This window comes from Pezoporus occidentalis, unplaced genomic scaffold, assembly GCF_034315485.1.
Source record: "Pezoporus occidentalis ecotype Australia unplaced genomic scaffold, CSIRO_AGI_Poc_V1 ctg68, whole genome shotgun sequence".
Classification (NCBI taxonomy): Eukaryota; Metazoa; Chordata; class Aves; order Psittaciformes; family Psittacidae; genus Pezoporus; species Pezoporus occidentalis.
The window spans coordinates 644,320-667,891 of record NW_026916030.1 but is presented as its reverse complement, the minus strand read 5'-3'; the positions used below and the strand labels follow the sequence as shown (position 1 = coordinate 667,891).

Genomic DNA, 23,572 nt, shown 5'->3' with positions numbered 1-23,572 from the left:
CCCTCCTGCTCTGCCCGGCTCCAGCAGCTCCCCGAGGGGCGCAAGGGCAGGGGGTGTCACTTGGGGGAGCTGGGTATTCCCTGGGAAGGGGATGTGAGCAGGGACTGGGCTTTTCCACAGGAGAGGGAGACGAGGTGGGGTTGCCACTGGACAACAGGAAAACCTTCAAGTGGGTGCAAGTAAGAGCTTTGTGGCCTTAAGGGTTTCACTGGAAACAGGGAACGTAAGCATTCAGAGGCACCTGCAGGAAGGGTGAAGAAAGGGACGCCCGTGTCCAGGCTACAGGAACATGACTGACCTCAATTCATCTAAGCTTAATCAGCAGCCAGGTGGAGAACCCGGTGTCCTGGCTCCCATGGGAGGGAGACATGAATTATGGAGACCCCATGCTCCAGCAGAACCTGACTATGGAGCAGCAAGAGCCTGCAGGCCCCATGAAAGGGTGATTTCAGGGAAGCGGGATGCTTGTGCCAAAGCTTTGATCAGGGGCTGCCTCCCGCAGGTCGTCCCTGTCGCTAGGGCTCGCAGCAGGCAGGCTGCTCATCCCTGCTCTGCGGGCAGCACACGCTGTACCCAGCCTCCGTGCCCCTGCCAAGCCCCAGCGAGGGGCCCAGCCTTTAATTACACCGCGGCTGGCAGCTCCTGGAACCACCTCGGGGCTTCCTGGAAGAGCTTAATCACGGCAGCGGAGAGGCAGCTGAAAGTGTCAGCGCCGGGAGGGCCCTGCCCGGCTCCCGCAGGGATCGGCACCGCGGCGCTGGAAACCCTCCCCGCGCTCCGTAAGCGAATCCCTCCTGCAGTAAATAGCAAGGGCACGGAGCCGGAGTGTGACCGGATGAAAGGACACGCGGGCACCTGATCCCGCTGGAAAACCGGAGCTTGGAGACATCCTCCAGAAAAGGGTGACTTGAAACCAAACGTTCAAAGGCCAATTAAGAGCTAATGGGGATAAGAGCTCTCAGTTACAGGCTTTGCCTTTCGGCGGCAGGAGCCCATCAGAGGTGGTGCTTAATGCGGGAACAGGGGGAACCCATCCTCACCCCCCCTGTGCTGCCCAGGACAGGTACCTGCTGAGGGTGAGACCGGCTCTCCAGGGACGGGGGTCACACAGGGTGGAGGAATCCTGCAGCCCTGCTCATCCATGGCTCACAGGACCCTACCTGAGGGTCCACCCCTTCACCAGGGCCAGCAGCCCAACCATCATCAGCTCTTTGCAGCAGCTGAAGAGCTTTTATCAGGGGTTCACAGGTGCAGCTACTTGGAGTGAGTGTTTCAGTGACTGATGGTCACCAAAACACCGGGTACCCTCCCACCACCTGAGGCAGAAAGAGCAATTTGCACCACCAGATCTGTCTTAGCTCCTTTCTGCCTGGCTCAGTGTCCTGCCCTGTCTGTGCCACTCACAAGGATCACAACCCACTGCACTCCCCATTCCCAAAACTTCATCTATTCAAACTATGAATGTACCCCATCCTCCCTGCTGCCAATCATGGTGTTGGGATAGAGGTCCCCCTCCCCAGTCCCACGCTCAGCCTCAGAGCAGCAGCCTTCATCAGCAGTGTGCTTGGATATCTGGGCTGCTGGATCAGCTCCTGGGCTGCAGAGCCCCTGGCCCCCACTCTGACCAGCCCTGAGCTCTGTGCTGAAGCCCCACACTGGGGTGGAAGGAGCTGGTGCCAGCACCAGCCTGGCCAAGCAGAGGGCCCAGTGCTGGGATCTCTGCTCTGGGAGCAGGCAGGGCACCAGGAGGTGACAAAGTGACACAAGAGCATCCGTGAGAGGAGATGAGAGCTCCGGCAGCACCTCCTGGGCACAGCCCGGTGGGAACATCCCCGCAAGCGCTGGAGCTCTGCAGCTCCGGCAGCCTCAGTGCAGACGGACCGAGGTGCAGGGGCACACATAAAAGGACCCAGCGCTCCCGGCTCACAGGAAACGGCTCCAGGTTTGCCCCTGTCTGTCCGGCTGCCTTTCCCTCGCAGGGGCTCCCAGGGGAGGGCTGGGAGCAGGCAGCTCCTCTGTCTTCTTTCACCTCATGCAGTGGCCTCGTCACTGCGAGCTGCTGACCTCATACATCTGCTGAACCTGCTACACATGTCACCTCATCGACAGAGGCTGCCTGACAACAACAGGGCATTTCAGCCAGCCTCCCGCTCCTATTTAGATGCAGCACACATCCTTGTTCACAGTAATGCGTGTTGAATTATGCAGGAACCAGCTTTCAATTTGCTACAAGAGGCTGAGGAGACGCAGTGCCAGATGAAGCCATTTATTTCAGCTCGCTCTCTGGGGTTTGTGTTCAAGGCAGCACAACGCTGGCTGCAGCTCTCCTCGAGTCTTTTCAATCCTGATGGCATCAGAGCCCCTCGCTAACCACAGTGGAGCTGCCCCCTTCAAAAGCCCCTTTGCAGCTCCATGGTGATGGGACCCTCGGCTGCAGGGCATCGCTCCCAAATGCAGGTGAGTACCATGGCCCTGGATCTGCTTCTGAACATCATCTCCATCCATAGCAGGAAGCCTTATGCACTGAAAGCCCTCACCCAGCAAGCCAGCCACAGAGTATCCTTGCAGGTAAAAGCCAAAAAGAGCATCCCATTGAGGCAGTCAAGGCTTGGACTCCCACACGCTGGGATCTGCTGTCAATCCCTGCCAGAGAAGGTATTCCTGGCTCAATCCTCCAAGCCTCATATAGAGATAAAGTATTATTGTAGCAGCAAATACTGCAGACTGCTTGCTAGACTTGCTGGAAATAGCTGCATTTCATCATCCCAACCCCAGAGACACCAAGCAGAGCTGTAGGAACTGCAGAGGGGTATTTCAGTGCGTGACCCTGCTCGGGGTTAGCTCACAGAGCCCAGCTCTACCTGTGCTCCCCAAGGGCTGCACCAGCCTGGGCAGCGAGTACCTTCTCTGTGACAGGGCTCCTTACAAGGGCTTTGCATAGGCTTTATCCTAGAAACAGGGCTGCGATAGGCTGGCTTTCACATCTGGAGGCAGCTGCTTTGCAGGGAGGCTTTTCACAGGCAGGCTTTAACCTGCAGGTATGGGAATCTCTTAGGAAAGGGAGCAGGTGAATTTCCCTCATCGCAGCTGCTCACTCTTTTCCCATTTCTCTCCTGTTTGCACAAAGCCCTGTTAAAGCCCGGATGCTTCAAGCAGGCCCAGTTATAGTGCAAGCTTCTAAAGGGGACCACTTGAAAGCAAACTCCTCAACCACCTCCTGCAGCTTTTCCCTTCTCGGAGTCCTGCAGCTCTGTAATTCTGCATCTGAGAAGTCACAGCCGGCTTTCACAGCTCTTATCTCCCTGCACTTCAGCCACTCAGGTCTGCTTGTTGGCTTGACTGGACTCTGAGCTCCCTGAGCACCAAGGGTCTCCCTGCCCTATAGCACATGGGGCTCTTGATTAATATAGAATCTTCTCTTGAGAAGGAAAGTCCCATTGCTGGGGCCTGTGCAGGGGCAGGGGCTTTGCTTTCACCTAGGCTGCTGTACTCGTGCCATTCACCCTGCTGCCCCACAGGCCACCCCTTCCCTCCCTTGGGGCCAAGGGGAGCGGTGCCTCACCGAGCTCGGCGTCAAGCCCATGTTAGCTTCGATGTACGTCTCTGTCTTTGGCTCCACTGCCAGCTCAGCCTCCAAGATCTTCTCCACGGGCATGTCCTCGTTGGCGCTGCTTGTCGACTCCACCTCGTTCTCATTGCGGTCCTTGCCCCGCTGCCGCTCCTCCTGGACAGCTGGAAGGGGACAGAGAAGGGACAGGGTCAGTGCAGGGCTCCCGGCCACGGTGCCAGGGCTGAGCTGGGCAATGGCGCTCCATGGAGCTGCAGGAGTTACTTCCCCATGAAACCCAAAGCATCCTCAGACCTGCGGGATCGCACAGACACCCCCCGACCTTCCCACCAGCGTGGTCAGTGGGTCTCGGACTTGGATAGTCCGAAGGGGCGTGCGGGAAAGGGAGGCTCCTGCTCAGACCTGGAAACTTCCCATTGTGTAGAGGGAGAGGTCCTGGAAGCAAAAAGGTTGAAGACAAATGATGAAAAGCAAAGCAAGTCACCGCGGGAGAGGGAAATGGATGGGTGAGGTGATATCATAAGGGAATCCTAAAGAAAAGAGAAATGGGTCAGTTTAAAGCTAAGTCAGTTCAGCCACCTTCTGAGCTTGTCAGTGCTGAATTTCCATGGAGGGCATGTCATGCATCTAGTTCCCTGGTCCAGCAGTGATGTTAACAGCAGGGGTGCCACCGGCAGGACAGTGGTACCGTGGGACAGGAGCCGGAGCAGGGATTGCGGCAGGAGCTCCATGCAAACCACCATCCTGCCTCTGGGCAACTCGAACCAGACAGGAGTCACCTGTCCCAAATCCTGTGTGGTAGGAATAATCCAGCCAGGAGCACGTCACATGGTGGTGAGTAAATGTCTGAGCAGTGCAGAGATGAAAAACACTTATTAGATGCTAATAAAATTCTCGTTAATGGTGTCCCTTTGAAGCCAGCACACGCTTCCCTAAACCTGGGAAGTAGCTTCATGCAAACAGTTCCATCGGTAACTATCTCCTCCTCAATCATCGTGCCCCATGCCCCAAATCACACACTCTTCCAGGCAGGAATGTCCCTGCTTGGTCTACCCCAGCCAGGTGAGCTTGGGTTCCTGTTGTGGCTTTTCTCCATCTGGCTGGATCCTGCTCTTCACTGTTTGAGGCCAACATAAAATCCTGCTTAAATTTCTAACACACACCCCCTCCCGCCCCCCCGCTTTCTCAGTCATCAAAAGGCTAGAGATTCTTGCTTAATGCCAACCCTTCTTCAACAGCACAGATGCACCAAAGCTCCTCTGGGCACAGTAGAAGAGATAAAACACCCACTAAATAACAGAAAAGCCTGAGAGGAATGCAGACTCTCAACAAATGCGCTTTTGTAAAATGACTTAAATGCCAAAGACCTGATCACAGCCACAACAGGGCTCAAGGATAAAAGTGCAGCATGTGAGATCAACCTCCTCCACCGCTGGGACCACTCCACTGGGAAGTGGTGTTGGTCCAAAAGACACATCCCCATGCTCAGTTGCCAGTGACTGAGCTGGACACCGGGATGTGTGGATGCGATGCAGGACATCCTTGCTGGATGGGGCTTTCAGGGATGCCCATGAGGCAGCGGCTCATCTAGGCACCGAACCAGTCATAGATGTGATTTTCTCTCCCTTCAGGCAGCTCAAGGATGAAGAGGGAACAGCTTCACTTCATGTGAGCAACAGGTTTGCTCCTGCAGCAGCTCTGTGCCCAGCCTTGGGGTGCAGTCGCCGGTGCACACATGAACTCCCCTCTGATGGTCACCTTCCAGTCACCTCATCCCTCCAGGTGTGGCAATCCCAAAGTCCCTCTGCAGCATCCAGAGGTTGAATTCATTTCAGATCTCGTGTCTCTAACCCCTCATTTCAGATTGGCCCATGGGTGACAAAGCTCAACACATCCCAAAAGCCACAGGGATTTGCAGTCATAGCCAGTGGTAGATGTCTGCAATTTATTGCAATCAGTATTTCCCTGCTGAGGCCCTGAGCTGGTGCTCCTTAGTGGAGATGCTGAGGGACACATCACCATTTCAGAAGAGAATGGGGACTGTGGCTCCGGACATGGAGAGAAAAACAGCAGGAGGGCAGGGGGAAGGAAAGGAGTAGGTATGCAAAGCAAATCAGCTTTATTTTTCTTTCAATCATGCCGTAGGGGATGTCTGTGTGAAGGAACATCAGCAGTGAGGAGAGCCCTCACCACAAACACCTCAAACCTTATCCCTGGAGTCCGCTCCCCGCTCCCACCGGGGACTGGTTAAATAAACTGTGGTGGAGATGACAAATACATTTTTCCCGTGGCTTTGGTTTGGGAGCTGGTTTGTGCTTCAGTTATTTTATCTATCTTTAGAAAAAGAGAACTACAAACGTGGCAGCTGCACAGCAGCTCGTCTGGTAATACTGAAATGGGAATACCTGGTTCTTCTCGGCTTCCCAGGGGTCCTGTGCGCCGGGATGGATGGTGCTCCATCCCTGTAACACAGTAAAGTTTAGAAACAATGATCATTATCTCACTTGGTTCTTGGTGCTTCTGCTGGATCTTTCTCTTCCATTCATGGAAGCTGTAAACTCCCAGGCTGAAGAGAATACTCCAGCTGTGATTGGCTCCTCCAACCCCAATTCTCCCTTGTGGCACAATCACTGTATATTCTCTGTATATTATACAGGGTGCTTCACCCTCCTGTCTCATGTGGATCCCTCGAGGGTTAGCAAGGACAGGGCACAGCATGGCAGTGCTGCCAGCTCCCATCTCTTGCTCCTCATCCACATCCCGCTGTGACTGTGCCCTTGTGCTTGGCTCGGTGGGCACGGAGACATCCAGAGGATGTTCAAGAGGATCTCGGGAAGAGGATTTACTTCCGTGCCTGTGATAACAAGGCACCTGACAGCGTGACCTACGAGGACCCTTCCAAACCTCATGGGGCTCTCTTGCTCTCACAGCAGTAGGATGGTGATAACGAGGTAAAGGGCTGGAGAACCCATCCCCGGTGCCACACAACAGGAGGGACGGGCTGGCAAGAGCCCTGCAGGACCGGCGTGACCCTCCTGTGTCCCATCACACTCAGTTACTGCCTCAGCAGATGGGCTTGCAGGGACAAACCACAGGGCTTGTGCGGGCTGGAGGCAGGAAGCCACGGAAGGGAGCCTGTGTCCTTGTCCTGCCACCTCGCTGCTCGGGCTGCAGGAGTCAGACAAGATCCACTCTTAGGACGATGCTGTTCCAAGACTTTTTCTGGTCAGGAAAGTGGCACAGCATTGGATGTGTGTCTGTTCACCTTCAGTGCCGGAGGTGAGCCAGGCCCGTGGCTTGCTGCAACCCAAAAATACCCTCCTGAGGGGCAAAGCCACCCCAGGCTGTTGGTCCTTCTTCCTCACTCTGTGCTTTCAGGGATGAGCTTCCCCGTGCTCTCCTGTGCTCGTGGCTGTGCCAATGCTTTTAATTGTTTTCAAGGAGATTCATGTGGCTGCAAGGGTTTCTGGTCTCATTTTAACGCAAGGCAAGCATCCAGACCTCGCAATCCACTTGAGGAGAAAAAAAGCTTTTGTAGTCCAAGAGCTTCACGAGGCAGCCCCACCTCCTCCAGCTATGCCTCAGCCGAGCCAAGGACAGAAGCCTGTTTTCCATGGCACCTGATGAAGTGTCATTCTGCTTGATTTGGCCTGTGCTTGCCTCAGGCTGGTCGCTGTCATTTTTCATCTCCAGCTTCCCAGCCCATCTGCACTTCCCCAGGCCATGGCACAGCAAGAGACGAAGCCCCATGTGTCACGACCACTTCTCTCTTTAAGAACCAAATCACCTCATCCCATGGACTGCAGATGAGCCCCAGCTGCCCACGTTCCAAGGGCTGATGTGCAAAAGGCCAGACCCATCCTCTGCTGGTGTGCCCATCCACACTGGGCTCCTTGCCTTTGCTAAACAAGGTGACCAAACCAACCAGTGCCAGTGGTGGACTCAAGTAATGAATGTTTCAGCTGCTGGAGAAGACCAAGCTGCTCCTGAGGCTCTGGAGAGGGCTTGGAGATGCTGAGAAACCACCGCAGCATCCCCAGCTCGTGCCACTGCATCACGAGCACTGTGATGAACATTGCTGAGTCCCTGTGCTGTGAGCTCCCATAATCCCAGTCCTACAGCAAAAGTTCTTTCCTAGGCCTGGGCTCCTGCAGAGAAACCCGATTCTGCCACCTGCCCACTAATCAGGTGTTAAACCCTGTCAAGTGCTTGCTGTCTTTAACACGCGGTCACAGATGCCACATGGGCACTGGCAGCGGGTTCCCCACACCGGCCACTGCCCGGCCATGCTCAGCACCGGCTTTTGGGCCAGAGGAATGTTAAGAAGAGCAGAAAGAGGCCCAAAGGGACAGGATTTTCACCACGACCCTCCGTGGGTAGCAGCATCCCAGGCTTGTTTGTTTGCTGGGAGACATGGAGGCACTGACGGCTCCTCATTACCACTTACTATTAATACAGACATGTGTTTGTTTCCGAGATGAAAATCCATCCATCCATCCAGGAACAATAGCGTGATGACTGGCTTGGGGCTTGCTTCTTTCCATGGAGAAGGATAATTCACTCCCACCAAAATTGGACTGAATGGGGTTTTCTCTGGGGGACAGGCCCAGCATCTGGAGCCCCTGGGCAAGGGGAGCCCAGCACCAATGCTCAGCCCGGTCCTTGGGGATGAACAGAAGATGCACTTTCTGGCCTTGGTTCTCCCATTCTTCTTAGCACACTCTGATCATCTCCGGCCTTCATCCCTTTTGCTCCTTGCCATTTCCCAGCAAATGTAGAGTCCCCAGAGCAAACAGGGATAACGATGCTTTCCAGACCACTCCAACTGGATGCATTTTGGGCACATGCCGCAGCATCACTAGGGTTCTGGTGGTCTCCAAGCCCCAAACCTGCTCAGTCTTTCCTGAGCCTGCAGGTGGGTGCTGGCTGGAGAGTTTTGGGGATTTCTGTTTCACTACTGGTAGGATTTATTTGGCTCTGCTGCCTTTTATGAAGCTACATCTTTGCTGGGCATCACCAGCATCTTGAAGCGCTTATGCCCAAGGTACCTGCTCATGTTGGAAATGCTATCCAGCCAAGGAAACCAATCCAGCGTTTCCTCTTTCTGCTGCTACAAACAACCTCAAAAGCTGAGACACAAGAAACCAGTGGTGTTTTCTCCAACATTTTCAATTAAATGCTCACTCCACTCTCCAAGCCAGACCCTGCGAAGCTGAAGCAAACAGCAGCATTGCTAAAACAACGAGAGAAAACCACAAACCAAACCCTTCCCTCAACCCAAGAGTATCCTTAAAAACAAAGAACAAGCCCAGCATCATTTAACCAGCTGGTTTAAAGACAGCACTTTAAAAGGATATAAGAAACAAGCTCATTAAGCTGAAAGACATTTTCCATTCCGAAATTATTACTAAAAATAGCTGTGTTCCTGACCTCTGCCCCTTCACCAGGGCACAGCCACTTGCCTGCTTTTACATTCACTCGGACAGAGGGCTGGAGACCTGAATTCCTGCCCTTTCTCCCCAGGCTGCTCTCCTGTTGGTCCCCAGAGATGTGGTGGGGGCCGGGATGGCTCCAGGGCCGGGGTGCAGGGGGATGCCCAGCCAGGGCAGGGGATCAGGAACAGCTCAGGGGCTGCTGTGCTGGTGCAGGAGCTGAGCTCAAGTCACTCCAGGTTAAACCAGGGGGAACCTTTGGACCCTCTGGACTTGGTGATGTATTAGAGCAGCTCCGAGCCGCAGCCTGGAGTCACTCCCTGTGATGCTGCAAGTCAATCCCCTTCTAGGTTAAATCCCTCAGCCTGACAAGAGGGGGAAAACCAACCCACAAACACAGGGGAAGAATTAGCGCAGGCTGTGAAGTTTAATGAGGTCTTGAGAGATCAGGCAAGCAACCGGACAGATGTCCTGGATCCTCAGAGCACAGCTCTGGATCATGTCACAGCAGCTGACGGAGGCAAGCTGCAGCCGCGCTGTAGCCAGCCCACCATTACAGTATCTGTGCCTGGATTTAGGAATGATGCTGGGTGCGAGTTACTCAGCCCGAGCCGCAGCACCAGGGCAGGATGGCCTGGCCTGCAGACGGGCTCCAAGCCGAGCTGCTCACGTCCGGAGGCAGCACCGGGGCAGGGAGAGGCAGGAGATGGAGCAGGGCTGGTTCCCAACTCCGCTCCCTGCAAGCAGTCCAAGGGCGGCTGGCGGGAGCATGGGAAAGGCTCCTCACTGGTATTTCCTGCTCAGCGCAATCCCGATCCCGATCCCAATCCCGCGGCGCTGCCAGCAGCAGAGGGGCCAGGACTTCATCACACGACAGTGATGCACTGCAGCACGAGCCTGTGGGGTGGGGAGTCCCCAGTGACTCCCTTCACCCCTGAAGTAACCCCCGCCAATGGCACTGCATGCAAGTGCCTTCATCCCCAGACCCTCAGTGCTCACTCCCACCTCTTCACAAGACCTCTGCCTCCCTAACTCCAAGGCAGAGTCCACATTTTCCCTTCAAATTACAATGCTGCTGATACACAGACACCTTAGACCTCAACGAGGAACAGATCAAGCAGAGTTATGCTTCTGGATTCAAATGGCCACCCCCACAGTAATAATCCCTGCTTTAGTCAAGATCCCTGATGGTAATCTTAATTTTGTTGGCTATCTGGTATTTAGTGGGAGACAGAGAACAAACCCCAAAGCCTCACACAGCTGGCAGTAATTCATAGAGGAAAAAGTTCCCAGTTGCTTGTTTATTACCGCTGCAAACCCTCAGAGTCCAGAAGGCTCATTCACCGTGACCACAGTGCCAGGATCTATCTTAGATGCTCTGAATGGGGAGCAGCAAGAAGAGGTGTACACAGCAGAAGGAACCTTCTGCTCCCGCAGACTTTCACCCCCTCAAGCTGAGCCTCACAGCCCTGAACCAACCCCTCCTCCATCCATCCTTCCTTCCTTTCTTTAAATCAACCTCTTGGCTATGCAAGAAGCCCTTTGCTTTCACCCCTCTGGCACAGGTTTTGCGTATGCACCCCTCAGCCCTCATCCTCCCAGCATCACTCTGCAGGTCCGCTCACCACCAGGCAGGGTGCCTTTAGCAGCTATTCTCTCATCAGAGCTACAGTCCTTGGTTTAGAGGGTTTTACTGTACTTCCATGACACACAAATACCTTTGGGCTACAAGAGAGATGCTTCCCCAGCAGAAATCTTCTGTGCTTTTATACAGCAATAAATTAGGTCTCCAGAGAAAGATAATTTTGGGGGAAATGAGGCCTATTATCCTGGTTCTGTTACTTAAAAGATGCAACAAGATTACACTAGAGGATAAGAAGCCAGCTATGTTGTGAGCATACAGGCAAAAGGAATTAGCAATACAGGATTTAGCCCAAAACTGTTCAAACTGAGGTGATGGGGAGGCAGCGGGACTGGTGCAAGGACAAGGCTCCTGCCTGCCAAAGGATGGATGCAATGGGAAGGATGTTCTGGGTTTGGCAAATCACGTGGCTGTCATGTGTAAAACTCAAGAGCTGCCCAAACCCAAAGCTCAGCGAGATCCAGCTTCTCACTGTCAGATCTGGGATAACACTGGGACATCCCCAAACCTGCCCCAAGTTTTTCAGTTTATAACAAGCAAAAGGTTTCTCTGAGGACTGGGAGAGTCATTCCAGCCTTCCCTACACAGGGATCATACCCCAAACATCTGCTCACTGCCGATGCCCTGGCTTCCTGCCCTTCCCTGAGCTGGCCCCAGCAGTGCCAGTGTCAGATCCGCCAGCACTGCCCGAGTCCGGAGGATCCCATCTGTCACACTTCTAAATAATTGCCTGATGGTTATGAATTCATTTGGTATTCATTGTGATAACGTTAATCAAGATGAATTAATCGAGTCCTCACGCTGTATGCACTCCCTGGGGAATTCCACCACCATGGAGGAATTAATTAATGGACCTGTAACATCAGTGGTGCTGCCCATGCAATCACCACCTGCAGCAGGCATGAAGCAGGACCCGATCACCAGTGTCAGTGCAGGCTGCAGGGTTAAAGCGTTACTGATGGTGTTCCCTTCTCACTACTGCAGGGTTCCCTTCCCAACTAGCTCTGGAGTCTCTTCCCTATGGATGCTGGCTGAGGCATTCTAGGGGTCTGAAAGGAAAGCAGGTCTCCAGCTTCCAGTGCAAGGCTCCGGATGCAATGCCAGGGCAATGGGATGCTCCACAATGCTCCACTCTCCAAACCACAGGAGACTTCTTAGCTTCATTTTAGCTACCTGAGTCTCCCATGGCTGGAGATCAGCCTTTCCTCCTCCTGATGCACACATCCCATGGGATCCTGCGTGCTCCATGCTCTGCCCATCTGCGGAGCAGCCAGGGCAGTGCCACCTCCTGCACACGGAGGATTATTCCTGCACTGCCCCTCATCTTCAGAGGCATTTCCTGAATGTCTCCACCTCAGACCAGAGGTCTGGAGCTCCAGGAAGCTCCACTCCCGAGCACCAAAGGGTTAAGCTCTGCAGGGCCACGGAGGAGCCCTGGGTGCCCCAACTCCAAAGCGATGCAATCCCCCCGCACCTCGAGCCCAGACGGCTTTGACAGCTGAAGACTCTGCTCACGGTGGGTCCTTAGGTGACCCCAGCGCGGCCGGGCTGCGCAGCACTCAGCTGCAGCTCCAGCACTGCCCTGCTTAATTAATGCTCCAGACAGGACTAAGTGCTCTTCAAAGAGAGCCGGCTGGAGCGATGCTGCAACCAGGGTGACTGGGCAGAGGGACGGGTTTATCGCCAGTCAGGGAGGCAAGTGTGGCTCTGGAGATGTAAGGGGAGAAGGCAGCAGAGAACTGAGCAGCACCACGGGGTCAATTCTCACGTCACGTCTGGTAAAAGCCTGCTCTGCCAGCAGCTTAAAACAGATGCAGTCAGCATTTAAAAAGAGCATTTGAAAGAGGCACTGCCAGGGAGCTTGAGAGCCTGCATTTAAATTCCAGTGGGGGGAGAGAGATCTTTTGTGAGACTGAATTTCCTTCTTCTTCCCAATGAGAAAACAACAGCAGCATTGGTGCTGATGGGAACAGGGCTGAGGCGGAGCAGCCAGTGCTCAGTGTGGGTGCCCACGCAGCAGACCCTGAGGAGGAGGATGGTGCTCAGTAACCCATGAGTTAAACCTGGTCTTTGTCTCGCCAGTGCCCAGCTGGGGACCATCCTGGGGCTTGGCACTGGTTTGGAGCCCAGAAGAGACCTCGGCTGTGGCGCAAAGGCAAAATGCAAACCCCGGCCCAAGCAGCCCTCCGCAAGGCTCACGCCAGCTCCGGTGCACGTGATGCTGCCCACAGGAGCACCCTGGCGAAGGAAAGGTACCCGCAGCACCCCTGGGAGCCCAGGGCAGGCTCCCCCTGCCTCACCTTCTCGCTTCATGCCCATGGCAAGACACTTCTGGTAGCGGCAGTACTGGCAGCGGTTGCGCTGGCGCTTGTCGATCAGGCAGTCCTTGTTGTCGCGGCACGTGTAGGTCAGGTCCTTCCGCACCGTGCGCTTGAAGAAGCCTTTGCAGCCCTCGCAGCTGTAAACCCCGTAATGCTTTCCTGTGGGGGGAGAATCGGGTTAGGGGGACTCAAGACACAAGAGGATCTTTGTTCACCATGGGAACAAGCAACCATTGCAATAATCTCCACAGGGAGGTGGCGGACAAGATGCTGGGACATCCAGTCTAGGTGATGCTTTGCCTAGAAAGGATGGACCAGAACCCTTGAGGTCCCTTCCAACATGGTATTCGATGATTCTGTGACTCACTGAGTGTCCCCCCTTTGCTCCCCCTGGCCACAAAGACCATCAGCAATTCCCAGGGCCATGTCTGCGGGAAGCAGGGGTTTCTTGGAGCTGTGAATTAAAAAGCAGTGACTTCCATAAACCAGGATGCCCTCCACGGGCTACCACCAGCCTTATACCCAGGGAAAGCCCTTGTCATTTCTTAGCCATACATCAGGGGTGAGCATGCAGTGAAACTGGGGGACAACCCCCCCCCCGATCCCCTGTGACCCACATGGACTCCCCACACCAGACACATGCCCCAGCCCACTCTGCAGCACAGAACCACCCTCCGCTTGAAGCCTCAGAGCCAGACAGGGGCGGGAGGTGTCCCTAAGGGCCTCACAAACAAGGCAACCAGAGCACTTCTGGAGCAGAAAGCTTTTGAAACAGCATGAGAATAAAGGGAATTAGCACATCTTTATCTCCCTGGAGTGCAGACACTCCATGTGAAGCACATCTCTCTATCTGGCGCGATGTGACAGTACCACTGCGGATCAAAGGATGGGTACAGAGAGGGACGCTCACTGCTGCCTTGTCTTCAGACAAGGGCTGTGCTGCTTGGGGATGAGGGTGTAACACCCTCAGCAGAGACCCCTCGGGCTCTCCTGGCCCCTATGGGGGCACGGGCAGCTCCTCTCCCGATGGCCTGTGTGCAGGGAGCTGTGCAAGCCCTCGCCAGGCTCCCCAGGGCACCCGCACACCGCTGTGACCACCCCGGGCAGGCACTGGCCTCACCTGAAGATCTGTCCCCGCAGATGGCACATATGTGCTTGGTGAAGGAGGCCATCGTTCCTGAGGGATGTGCTGGCACTTTGAGGACTCCGTTGAGCCCCAGGGGGGGCTTAATGTCTTCTGTGCTGCTGACGGAGTTCATGGGCGAGTTGAGCTGTCAAGGCAGAATCACAGTGCTCAGTGGGGAGCTGGGGACACGGATGTGGGGCTGGGCAGCCCCACAGCTGGGCTGGCTGTATGCTCAGACAGGGGCAGGGGACACGCTTCCAGTGGGGACATGATTTGCAGTGATGGTTTGTGGGAGAGCTGCTGGCTGGGAGCAAGCACTTGCATGGATGATGAAGGCCAGGACACGCGCGCTTTAGCTCTGCGATTTATAGATATCCTTTTTGCATTATCCCTCCAAAGGAAACCTTCACAGCAAATAAATAGATCCCAGATGCAACAGGGCCTGGCTTTCCAGAGCTGCCTTGGGTGGGACGCTCCCCTGCAACCTCCAGCCTTGCAGCAGCCTCACTGCACACCTCCCCTTCCCTCCCCAGTGAGCTCGGTCTCCAGTGGCTGGTGAAGAAAGCAGGGAACCGGCTGGAAGCTGAGTGCTGCCATGGCCCCATGGTGCTGGGACTGAGCAGCGGATGCCTGGGCTGATTCCCACATTGCCCTGTGCAGTTTTCCCCCCTCTCCATGTACCGAGAGAAACTCAGATGTGGGCCAGACACAGGGACAGCGGGCTGGGGGGAGCCGGGCTCAGGCAGCTCTGGACGCAGCACAGGCGGGAGGCTGCGGCTGCCCTCCCAGGCACACAGCCTCCATCCCTGCCAGCTGCTAAATCCAGGTTGGATACGCAGGATTTGTGCCTTGGTTTGTTGTGCTTCTCCACCCTCACAGACACACTCAGCAACTGCACTTGTCACACGTTAATGCAGGGAAATCCCAGGGCTCGTGATCCGTCAATTAGAGCCACACAGCCGCTGCTCTGGCTGTGAAGGCTCCAGGCTGGTGGGGAGGGCTTAGCAGGAGGATGACTAATAACCACGGAACAGAGCAAGGAAAACCCACCCCGGAGAAACGCGACGGATCTGCCTCCCCCTCCTGCCTGCCTGTGCCAGCGGAGGAACCAAAGGCAGTGGGACCCGGTGCCACCCAGGCTCCTAGGGTTTAGCTGCTGCTTGGTTACCCTGTGATAGACCAGGCAGGGGAGGGATGAGTGGGCCCCAGGCAGGAGCACTCGTTGGGGTCTGTGGGTCCCCAGGCACGAAGCCTCTCTCTGAGCTACCCTGCAAGCTGCTGGCTCTGCTGTACCACATCCCTCCAGCTCCGGGAATTCCTCCCAGGGCACTTCTGGAGCCATTTCGTCATTGCCTGAATTTCTTTACTATGAGGGTGGTGGGACACTGGCACAGAGCAGCCGTGGCTGCCCCATCCCTGGCAGTGTTCAAGGCCAGGCTGGACACAGGGGCTTGGAGCAAGCTGCTCCAGTGGAAGGGGTCCCTGCCCGTGGCAGGGGTTGGAGCTGGGTGAGCTCTAAGGTCCCTTCCAACCCAAACCATTCCGTGCTCCTGTGATTCCATGCTGATGATAATAAACCTTTCCTCACCACAGAGCTCACGGAGCCAACCACGGCAGCCCCAAGAGCACCTGGGGGGCACAGTGTGCAAAACCACAACGGGGCAAGGGGGGGGGGGGTGTCACCCACCCTCCTCAGCCCCACACCCAGCAGGAGCCGGGGCTGGAGCTGAGTCAGCCCGGGCTGGGCTGCAGGAAATCACGGGTTCCTCTGCCCGCGCCGGCCGGGCACCACGGGCCGGGGGTTCCCACCGCGCCCGGCGCCCGCGCTGCCTCCCCGGCCCGGCTCGGAGCGGAGCCCCCGCCGCCTCTCCCTCCCCTCCGCACCTCCCCGCACCGCAGACCCAGGCTGTCCCTGCCGGCTCTGCTCCGCACCCGCTCCCCGGTGCCCCGGGCACCCTCACAAAGCCCTGAGCAAAGGCAGCGCGGCTCTGGAAAAGCCTAATCCTGATCTGCTCCCGCTCACCCGAGCTGCTGCCAGCGATGCCTGGGGCGGCTGCGAGCGCGTGGGCAGGGCCCTCCCCCCAGCCCCTGCGGAAAATCCTGATTTTTCCCGTTTTTCCAGAATTTGTAGACAAGAGGGTTTCAAAATGTGTTAAATCCCAGTAAAGTGCTGGGTCCAGCCCCACAGCGCGGCTGAGACCTTGCTCTCCACTGCAAACTGCCCCTGCTTTCACCAGCTCCTGCCCCAGACGCCTTACCCCAGCTGCGTCCCAGCATCCCTGCGTGCTGGGATCCCATGGCAGGACCCCTGCCTCACGCCCTGATACTGGGGCTGCATTTGGAAACCTGGGAAGTTGCACAGTGCAGTGGGAGGGCACCGGGAGCGGTTTGAGCATCCTCTGGACACTGGTACCCAGGGCTGCTGGCTGCTCACCCTGGAGGAGCCACATGGGACAGGGATAACACCCAGCATTCCACACCCCTGTCCACCCCAGCTGCTGCAGGAGCAGGGGTGGGGGGACCACCACCCCTTGCACGCCCTGTGCCCTTCTGCTCCGCTGGCTCTCCGGAGGTGATGAGGCATGGCCTGATGGCAAGTGGCATCTGCCATCTGATTCAAAGCACCTTCCATCAGTGCCATCCCCGTGCAGCCATGGGGGCCTCTCGCCTCATTACACCGCGGCAGTGGTGGGGGGGCTGCGGTCCCCCCTGAGCATCAGCCCCACTGCCTGCCTGCACCAGCCTCATCCTCCCAGGTAGGTGCCTCTGCCTGCTGCAGGGATGGGACAGGGACCTAATGTGCCCAGACAGGGAACAGATGGTGGGAACCACTAGGCTGGAGACCTCTTCGCTGTCACCTCCAGGAAAACCACTTAAGACAAGCCCTGAACGAAGGCTCCTGCCCGGCGCTGATGGAGCCGCCGTGGTGCCAGCTCACCCCCAGCACCACATTCTCAATTCCCCTTTTCTGCCCTGCTTTTTCAGTTCCCCCAGCTCGCCGCTCCCTACAGCCACTACAATTGATGCAGGGGGTGCATCACCCCTTCCCCATTTCCACCCCAGCTTACGGCTCATCCCTGTGTTGCTTCACATCCCCCTTCCCACTCCTTCCCCACCGTTTTGGTGCTCTCGGTGCTAATTTTGCTCCAGCCGCCCATTCCCAGGAGCTGTTTCAGTTCCCCTTCCCCTGGCCAAGGGACGCAGGCGGCACATCCACCCCATGCACCTCCTGCCTTGGGATGGGGACCAGCAGACCCGTTATCTCTGGGAATGAATCCCGTAGTTAAAAATAAAGGTGCCGGCAGGTGCCTGCTGGGGCCGGGAATGACTAACCCGCATCCAGGGGCAGGTGGAGGCCAATTCCTTAATCTGCCCTTTCACTGAACACCACGGCACCAGCAGCAGGTGGCAGGGGCCAGCCCTATCATGCTATTTTTAAACAGAGCTTATCGCTCCAGGCTTGGAGGGGTTTTACCTCATCTCCAGCCAGTGAACATCATCCCTTGCCCTCGAGGAGAGCCCCTCAGTGTGCACCATGGGGACTGTGGGCTTCCCAAGGGAGGGACAGGGCAGTGAGAAGCATTGGGGTGGCTCCGGGTCCATCCAGAGCTTCAGGGTTCCCAGAGGCAGTCACTGCTCCCCTGTCACCCCCAGCCTGGGGACAAACAGGGCAGGACTGGAGGGTACAAGCGATGGGAGGTGATGTACGGCCATACACCGGCTGTGTTGGTCCCTTGTAGCCCACCCAGGCCACTGCAGCATCCTGCTAGCCGGGGCTTGCAGCAGGGAGGGCAGAGCCCGTTCTGGATCAGGAACCCCATAGACATGGCTTCTCCCCGGCTAAACAGGCAGCTGCAACATTCCCACCACCGCCCCTTACCTGCGGGCTGCTGGTGCCGAATCCCAGGCTGGGGGTGGACGGGACGGACATCGAGTGCGGGCCCATGGGGGAGCTGATGACGGAGAACGGAGGTCCCATGCCATTGATGGGTGAGCTCAGGGTGCTGATGGGTGAGTGGAGCTGGCCCGGGGAGCCCAGCGAGGAGCCAATGCCTGGCCCGATGGACGGGTGCAGGGATGGGGTGGCCATGGGCCCCCGGCTTGTGGGAGAGTTCAGGGATGTGGAATTGACTTGGTTGGAGAAATCTGTAAGAGAGGAAAGAGAGAAGCGGGGTTGAGTCTCCCACCCAGGACAGGACAGTCCCCAGTCTGACTGCATCGCTGCAGCAAGCCCTGAGCAGAGTCCCCCGCTCCCTGCCCTGCCATGGGGCTGCTCTGAACCTGCCCTCGAAATTCCCAGTGCATCTTTCACAACCACCTTCCGCTGGAGGACCCTCACAGGCACGAGGGCAGGCGCTGAGGGCACCTCCACCCCGAGACCTATCAGGACGCCTGTCTCCATCCTACTCATCACCCGCTGTACCCAGCTTTAAACCCTGGCACGAAGGCAGCACCCCTGCTGCGGCCGGTGCCGGGGGTCAACCCACCAGTGCTCCCCATGCTGCAGGATAACCCGGATCTATCCCAGCAGCACGGCGGGGCTGCACAGGCGGCAGCACCCGCACGCGGCAGCGGTGGGGAGGGCGGTCTGCCAGGGACAGGGTGTTTGTGCACCCAGGGCAGGAGCGTGCGGGGGGAATCCTGCGTGCGCCGCACGGAGCTTCCCTGCAGGCAGCAGCGCGGGGCTGCGCCTGCCCCTGTGGCCCCGCGTCCCGGGGGAGCGGGAGGAGGAGGGCGGGAAGGGGGGGTTAAAAATAGCCTCCAGCTCTCCCGAGAGGAGCCGCGGAGCCGCTCCTGGCACATTTCCTCCCCATCCTGTCACGCCGCTTGCAAAACAATCCGCAGCGAGGAAGGGGCTGGCTGCGAGCGGAGCTGCCGGAAGGCGCCGGGGGCCCCGCGGCATCGCCCTGCTCACCCCAGCACCCCCGGCACTGCCCCGGCTCACACCAGCAAAGGGGGGCCCAGGGAGCGGGAGGCACCGGCACAGCCGCTTGCCCAGGCGCTGCTCATGGGGTCCCGGAGCCACGGCTTTTGGCTCCAGCCGCCGAAGTTGACTGAAGCTTGGGAAGCGGTGCCTGCAGTCACCTGCACGGGGCCAGCTCCATTCCCAGGATTTTGGAGCAATTAGCTCCAAATTAGCAAGCCCAGCCCCAGCAATCTGCCCAGAGATCACTGATCCCAGCAGGAAACCCCATCACGAGAAAGCAAAGGTCCAGCACAGCAGTGATGCTCCTCTCCAAAGCCATAGGGCCAGCTTCTCCAAAGCCATCCCAGCATCGCAGTGAGCCAGCACCATGGGCCTTGGCATGTGTCTCCATGGCAGAGGTGAACATCCCCATCCCTGGGGATTGGCCTCACCTCGGCTCCCGCAGGATGTCGATATAAAACAACCGCCTGCCACCACACCACCCGCAGCTGACTGACGTGCAGTGGCACAGCAGTGACCTGGGATATTCCTCAAGGCTTTGGGATCTGCTCCTGGGGTTTAGCACAGCGGGATTGGGCTCCCTGGCTCTCTGCTTTGGGTGCCTTTAAATGGCCGGGATGGGTGCTACAACGTGCTCCAGCCAGCTGGGATGTGGCCTGTGGGAATGGGGTCCCTGCCAGCACTTCTCTGAAGGACCCCCAGAAACTCTCACTAGCCAAGGGGATGGATGGATAGATGGATGGATGGATGGACACCTTCCAAGGACACATTGGATCCCCTGGCCAGGGGAAACAGGCACTTGACCTGCCGGCAAAGGGAAGGCAGCAAAGCACAGTCCTTCCTTTAAAAGATCCTGAATAAGGCAGGAGAGGTCACAGGCAGGTTACTGGCGACCGGCCCGTGCCTACTCAAGCACATCTGAAAGCAAAGCCACGTGCAGGGCCGGCACCTCTCCTGAAACACCCATCCCCGGGTACCAAAACACCCATCTCCTGGGTACCAAAATACCCATCTCCTGGCTACCAAAACACCCATCTCCTGGCTACCAAAATACCCATCTCCTGGGTACCAAAATACCCATCTCCTGGCTACCAACATACCCATCCCTGGGTAGCAAAACACCCATCTCCTGGATACCAAAACACCCATCTCCTGGCTACCAAAATACCCATCTCCTGGTACCAAAATACACATCTCCTGGGTACCAAAATACCCATCTCCTGGCTACCAACATACCCATCCCTGGGTAGCAAAACACTCATCTCCTGGGTACCAAAATACCCATCCCTGGGTAGCAAAACACCCATCTCCTGGGTACCAAAATACCCATCTCCTGGTACCAAAACACACATCTCCTGGCTACCAAAATACCCATCTCCTGGCTACCAAAATACCCATCTCCTGGCTACCAACGTACCCATCCCTGGGTACCAAAACACCCATCCCCTGGGTACCAAAAATGCCCATCTCCTGGGTCCCACAACACTCATCCCTTGGGACCGTGGGAGCTCCCAGTCCCAGGCACTCTGTACCTCCCCTCACCCATCCTGTTTACACTTCCCACAGACACAGTCCCGGCACCCAGCGAGGAACTGGGTGTGAGGTAGGGCTGGTCTGGAGCAAATAGCTCAGGCAGCAGCAAGAGCCAGGGAAGGAGGCGAGAGCAGCACTAACCCTGTGCTGCACAGGCCCGTCGGGGAGAAGCGTGTGCAGGCACGGACACATCTGGGTGTGTTCTCACCCAACCCTTGGCCAACCGCTCTGAAACCTGAACCAGACCTGAACTCCTTCAGAGCACCGTGACGCAAAGCCCGGTTCAAAGCAACCCCTTGGACACAGGGATGTTTGCACTCCTCATCCAAACGCTTCCTCCTCCGCAGCCCAAATTGCACAGCGATTCCCACTGCTGTGTGACGAGCAGCAAAGGGAAACGTTCACCTTCAAATAACTGCAAATAGGGAAAAAGATTTGGGTCTTTTTTTCCAGGGGAAAAATCAAGATTCCGCCTGAGGCAACTCTGCACAGACACTGCCAGTGCCTGGAACGCTCCAGTGGGAAGATGCATTTGGGGAAGATAATGACTTGAGGCGGAGAGATGGGGATCAGAGCTGGACATCAGCCATAGAATCAGAGAATCATAGAACAGTTTGGAAGGGACCTTAAAGCTCATCCAGTCCCAACCCCCTGCCACAGCCAGGGACACCTTCCACTAGAGCAGGTTGCTCCAAGCCCTGTCCAACCTGGCCAGCCAAGCCCACACTCCTCACTCATCACAAGCATCCCTGAGGACCTTGAATGCTAAGAAGCACTAGAAAACGATGAATTACAAAAGGAAAGAAGCCTCAATTGATCGAATAACCCCATAGAAACAAACAACCCCCAAACTGATGGATACCACTCACACTGCTGCAGATGGGAGGTATTTTGCTGAGCACGTCTGCAGCTCAAGCAGTGTGAGACTGTCCGTGTTGGGGGGTTGTGACTATCTCCTGACCAAAATAAACTCTGTGCCTGTTTCTAAAAACAAAACCCTTCTCCAAGCATTTCCCCTCGTGTCACACCCATAAATTGCAGCTATTTTCTCTGTGTCCTTTGTTTAAACACAACGACCTCTATATATCTTGTGCGATGCCCCACGGCAGTTGGGCGATGGCAACGAGAGCTCCTCAGCAGCTCAGGAACTCGCGGTGGAGCTCTTTTTCCTTTCTCTAAACTACGAACCCATGAGCCACAGAATCTGGGGGGGGATTTTCCCAAAGAGCATGGCATTTTGGCCTGGGCCTCATGATCCATGTGCAGTGATGAAGCGTGTTCCACAGCAGGGAACCCGCCTCAGCTGAATACACCGCACTGAGACTGGAGCCACCGGGTTTGGATCTGGTCTCAAGATAAGGAGCCTAGTCCTGTTTTTCTGGCATGGTGCTCATTGCTGCCCTGCCTCCTTGCAGATCCCTGTCTCTGCAAGCTCCCCTTTGGAGCCATCATCCAGTGGGGAAACTGAGGTACAGAGAGAGCAATACCCTGACAACACAACAGCCCCGTCAACAGGCACAGAGCAAGCAGGGCTCAGGCTTCTGTGACCTTCACCAAGGTCACACAGGAAATCGGAGCCAAAGCTGGGAATAGATCCCGGCTATTGCAAGACCCAGGCAGCATCTCAACTGCTGGCTCAACCTTACTCGTATTTTCCCCCTCTCCTGCCTCCTGACAGACAGAGTTCTTGTGCTATTATTAATTCTCAGTAAGGGAAGAAAATGTCTTCATAAAACTTTAGTCCCCATCCTCATCCGGCTGCCACTCAGCCAGTGCAGACAAGCACCCAATGGCCCTGAGCAGCTTCATTGCTCTTTTCCATCCCCTTGGCATTCCTGGGGCAGAAAGCTCCAGTTTGGACCAGCAGACACCCACGTCTGGATCACAGAATCACAGGATGGGAACCTTAAAGCTGACACGGCAGCATTATCACGGGCTGTGATTTACCATTTCTAGACCACAAAATGTCCCGGGGCAGAAACAAACAACAGCGCAGAGGTGCTTTTTTCCCAGGATAGCTCATTTGTACCAGAATAAACTGTACCAGCATAAGCTCTCCCCAGCATAATCTTCATTTACGTGTAAGAGGCTTTGCCAGTAAAGCTCCAGTGACCTCGCTCTGCTGGAAAACCTTTCCTCACACAGCCAGGAGTTTGCTGGGCAGCTCCTGGGAGAGGGGAACATCAACAAAACACATCTCCGGGCACACAGACTGCAGGAGCCGCGCTCCTCTGCAGGCGAGGAGGGTCACGGACCCAGACACAACCCCACAGCCCGTCCGAGTGGGACCAGAGGGGCTGCAGGGACCCTGTGGCTGCAGGGACCCCATGGCTACAGGGGGTGTAGGGCCCAACACCAGCGAGGCTTTGGAAAGCTGCTCTCTCACCCCTGTTTCCGCTTCCCCCCCAGCACCTCTTCCTCCCTAATCAGAAAGCAGATCAATTCTGAGTATTAAACAGCAGGAAATGCTAAATTTGGGTGGCCGCTCCCTTCCTTCAGCAGCCTCGTGCTCGGACTGTGCAGCGCTGCAGGGCTGGAACCGGCACCAGCAGCTGAGATCAGGCTTTTGGCAACGTCCTTCTCCTCCTCCTGCACTGCCAAGTGTCACTTTGGTGCTGACCACGTTCAAAACTGACACCCAAATGCACGGGAATCTGCGTGGAGAAGCTGCACGCTCAGAGCTGAGAGCACTGAGAGCACCGAGAGCTGCTCCATCGGTGCCCCTGCGGGTGGTGCACCCCAGAACAAACCTGGCAATCAAAACCACACTGTCCATTTGCTCCCATTCCTCAAAAGTGGTGCAGAAATCTCTTCCTGTGCATCCATCCAAGGATCCTGACGTGATGGAGGATTCCTCCCCTCCTCTCACTGTCCCTGTGTGGGCAGCACAGCAAACCCAGGCACCAGTGGTCAACAGCCTGCACGCAAAGTGGGACGCTGAGAGCCACAGGCAGGCACCAAACCAGGGCAGGACACAAGGGTTTGCCCATAGGTTTCATGTGAAAATAGCCAGGGTAATACAG

General features: G+C 56.4%; 1 protein-coding gene across 2 annotated transcripts in view; it reads right to left on the bottom strand.

The window, feature by feature from the left end:
* The window catches only part of RXRA (retinoid X receptor alpha), an 87,811-nt gene that overhangs the window by 10,627 nt on the left and 53,612 nt on the right, over positions 1-23,572 (bottom strand). For both annotated transcript variants that reach the window (XM_062641079.1, XM_062641080.1), the window contains exons 2-5: positions 17,970-18,235; positions 14,084-14,234; positions 12,943-13,122; positions 3,563-3,732 (exon numbers count right to left, since the gene is read on the bottom strand). In XM_062641079.1, the coding sequence (XP_062497063.1) occupies positions 3,563-3,732; positions 12,943-13,122; positions 14,084-14,234; positions 17,970-18,235 (767 nt within the window). The remainder of the gene's footprint in view (positions 1-3,562; positions 3,733-12,942; positions 13,123-14,083; positions 14,235-17,969; positions 18,236-23,572) is intronic.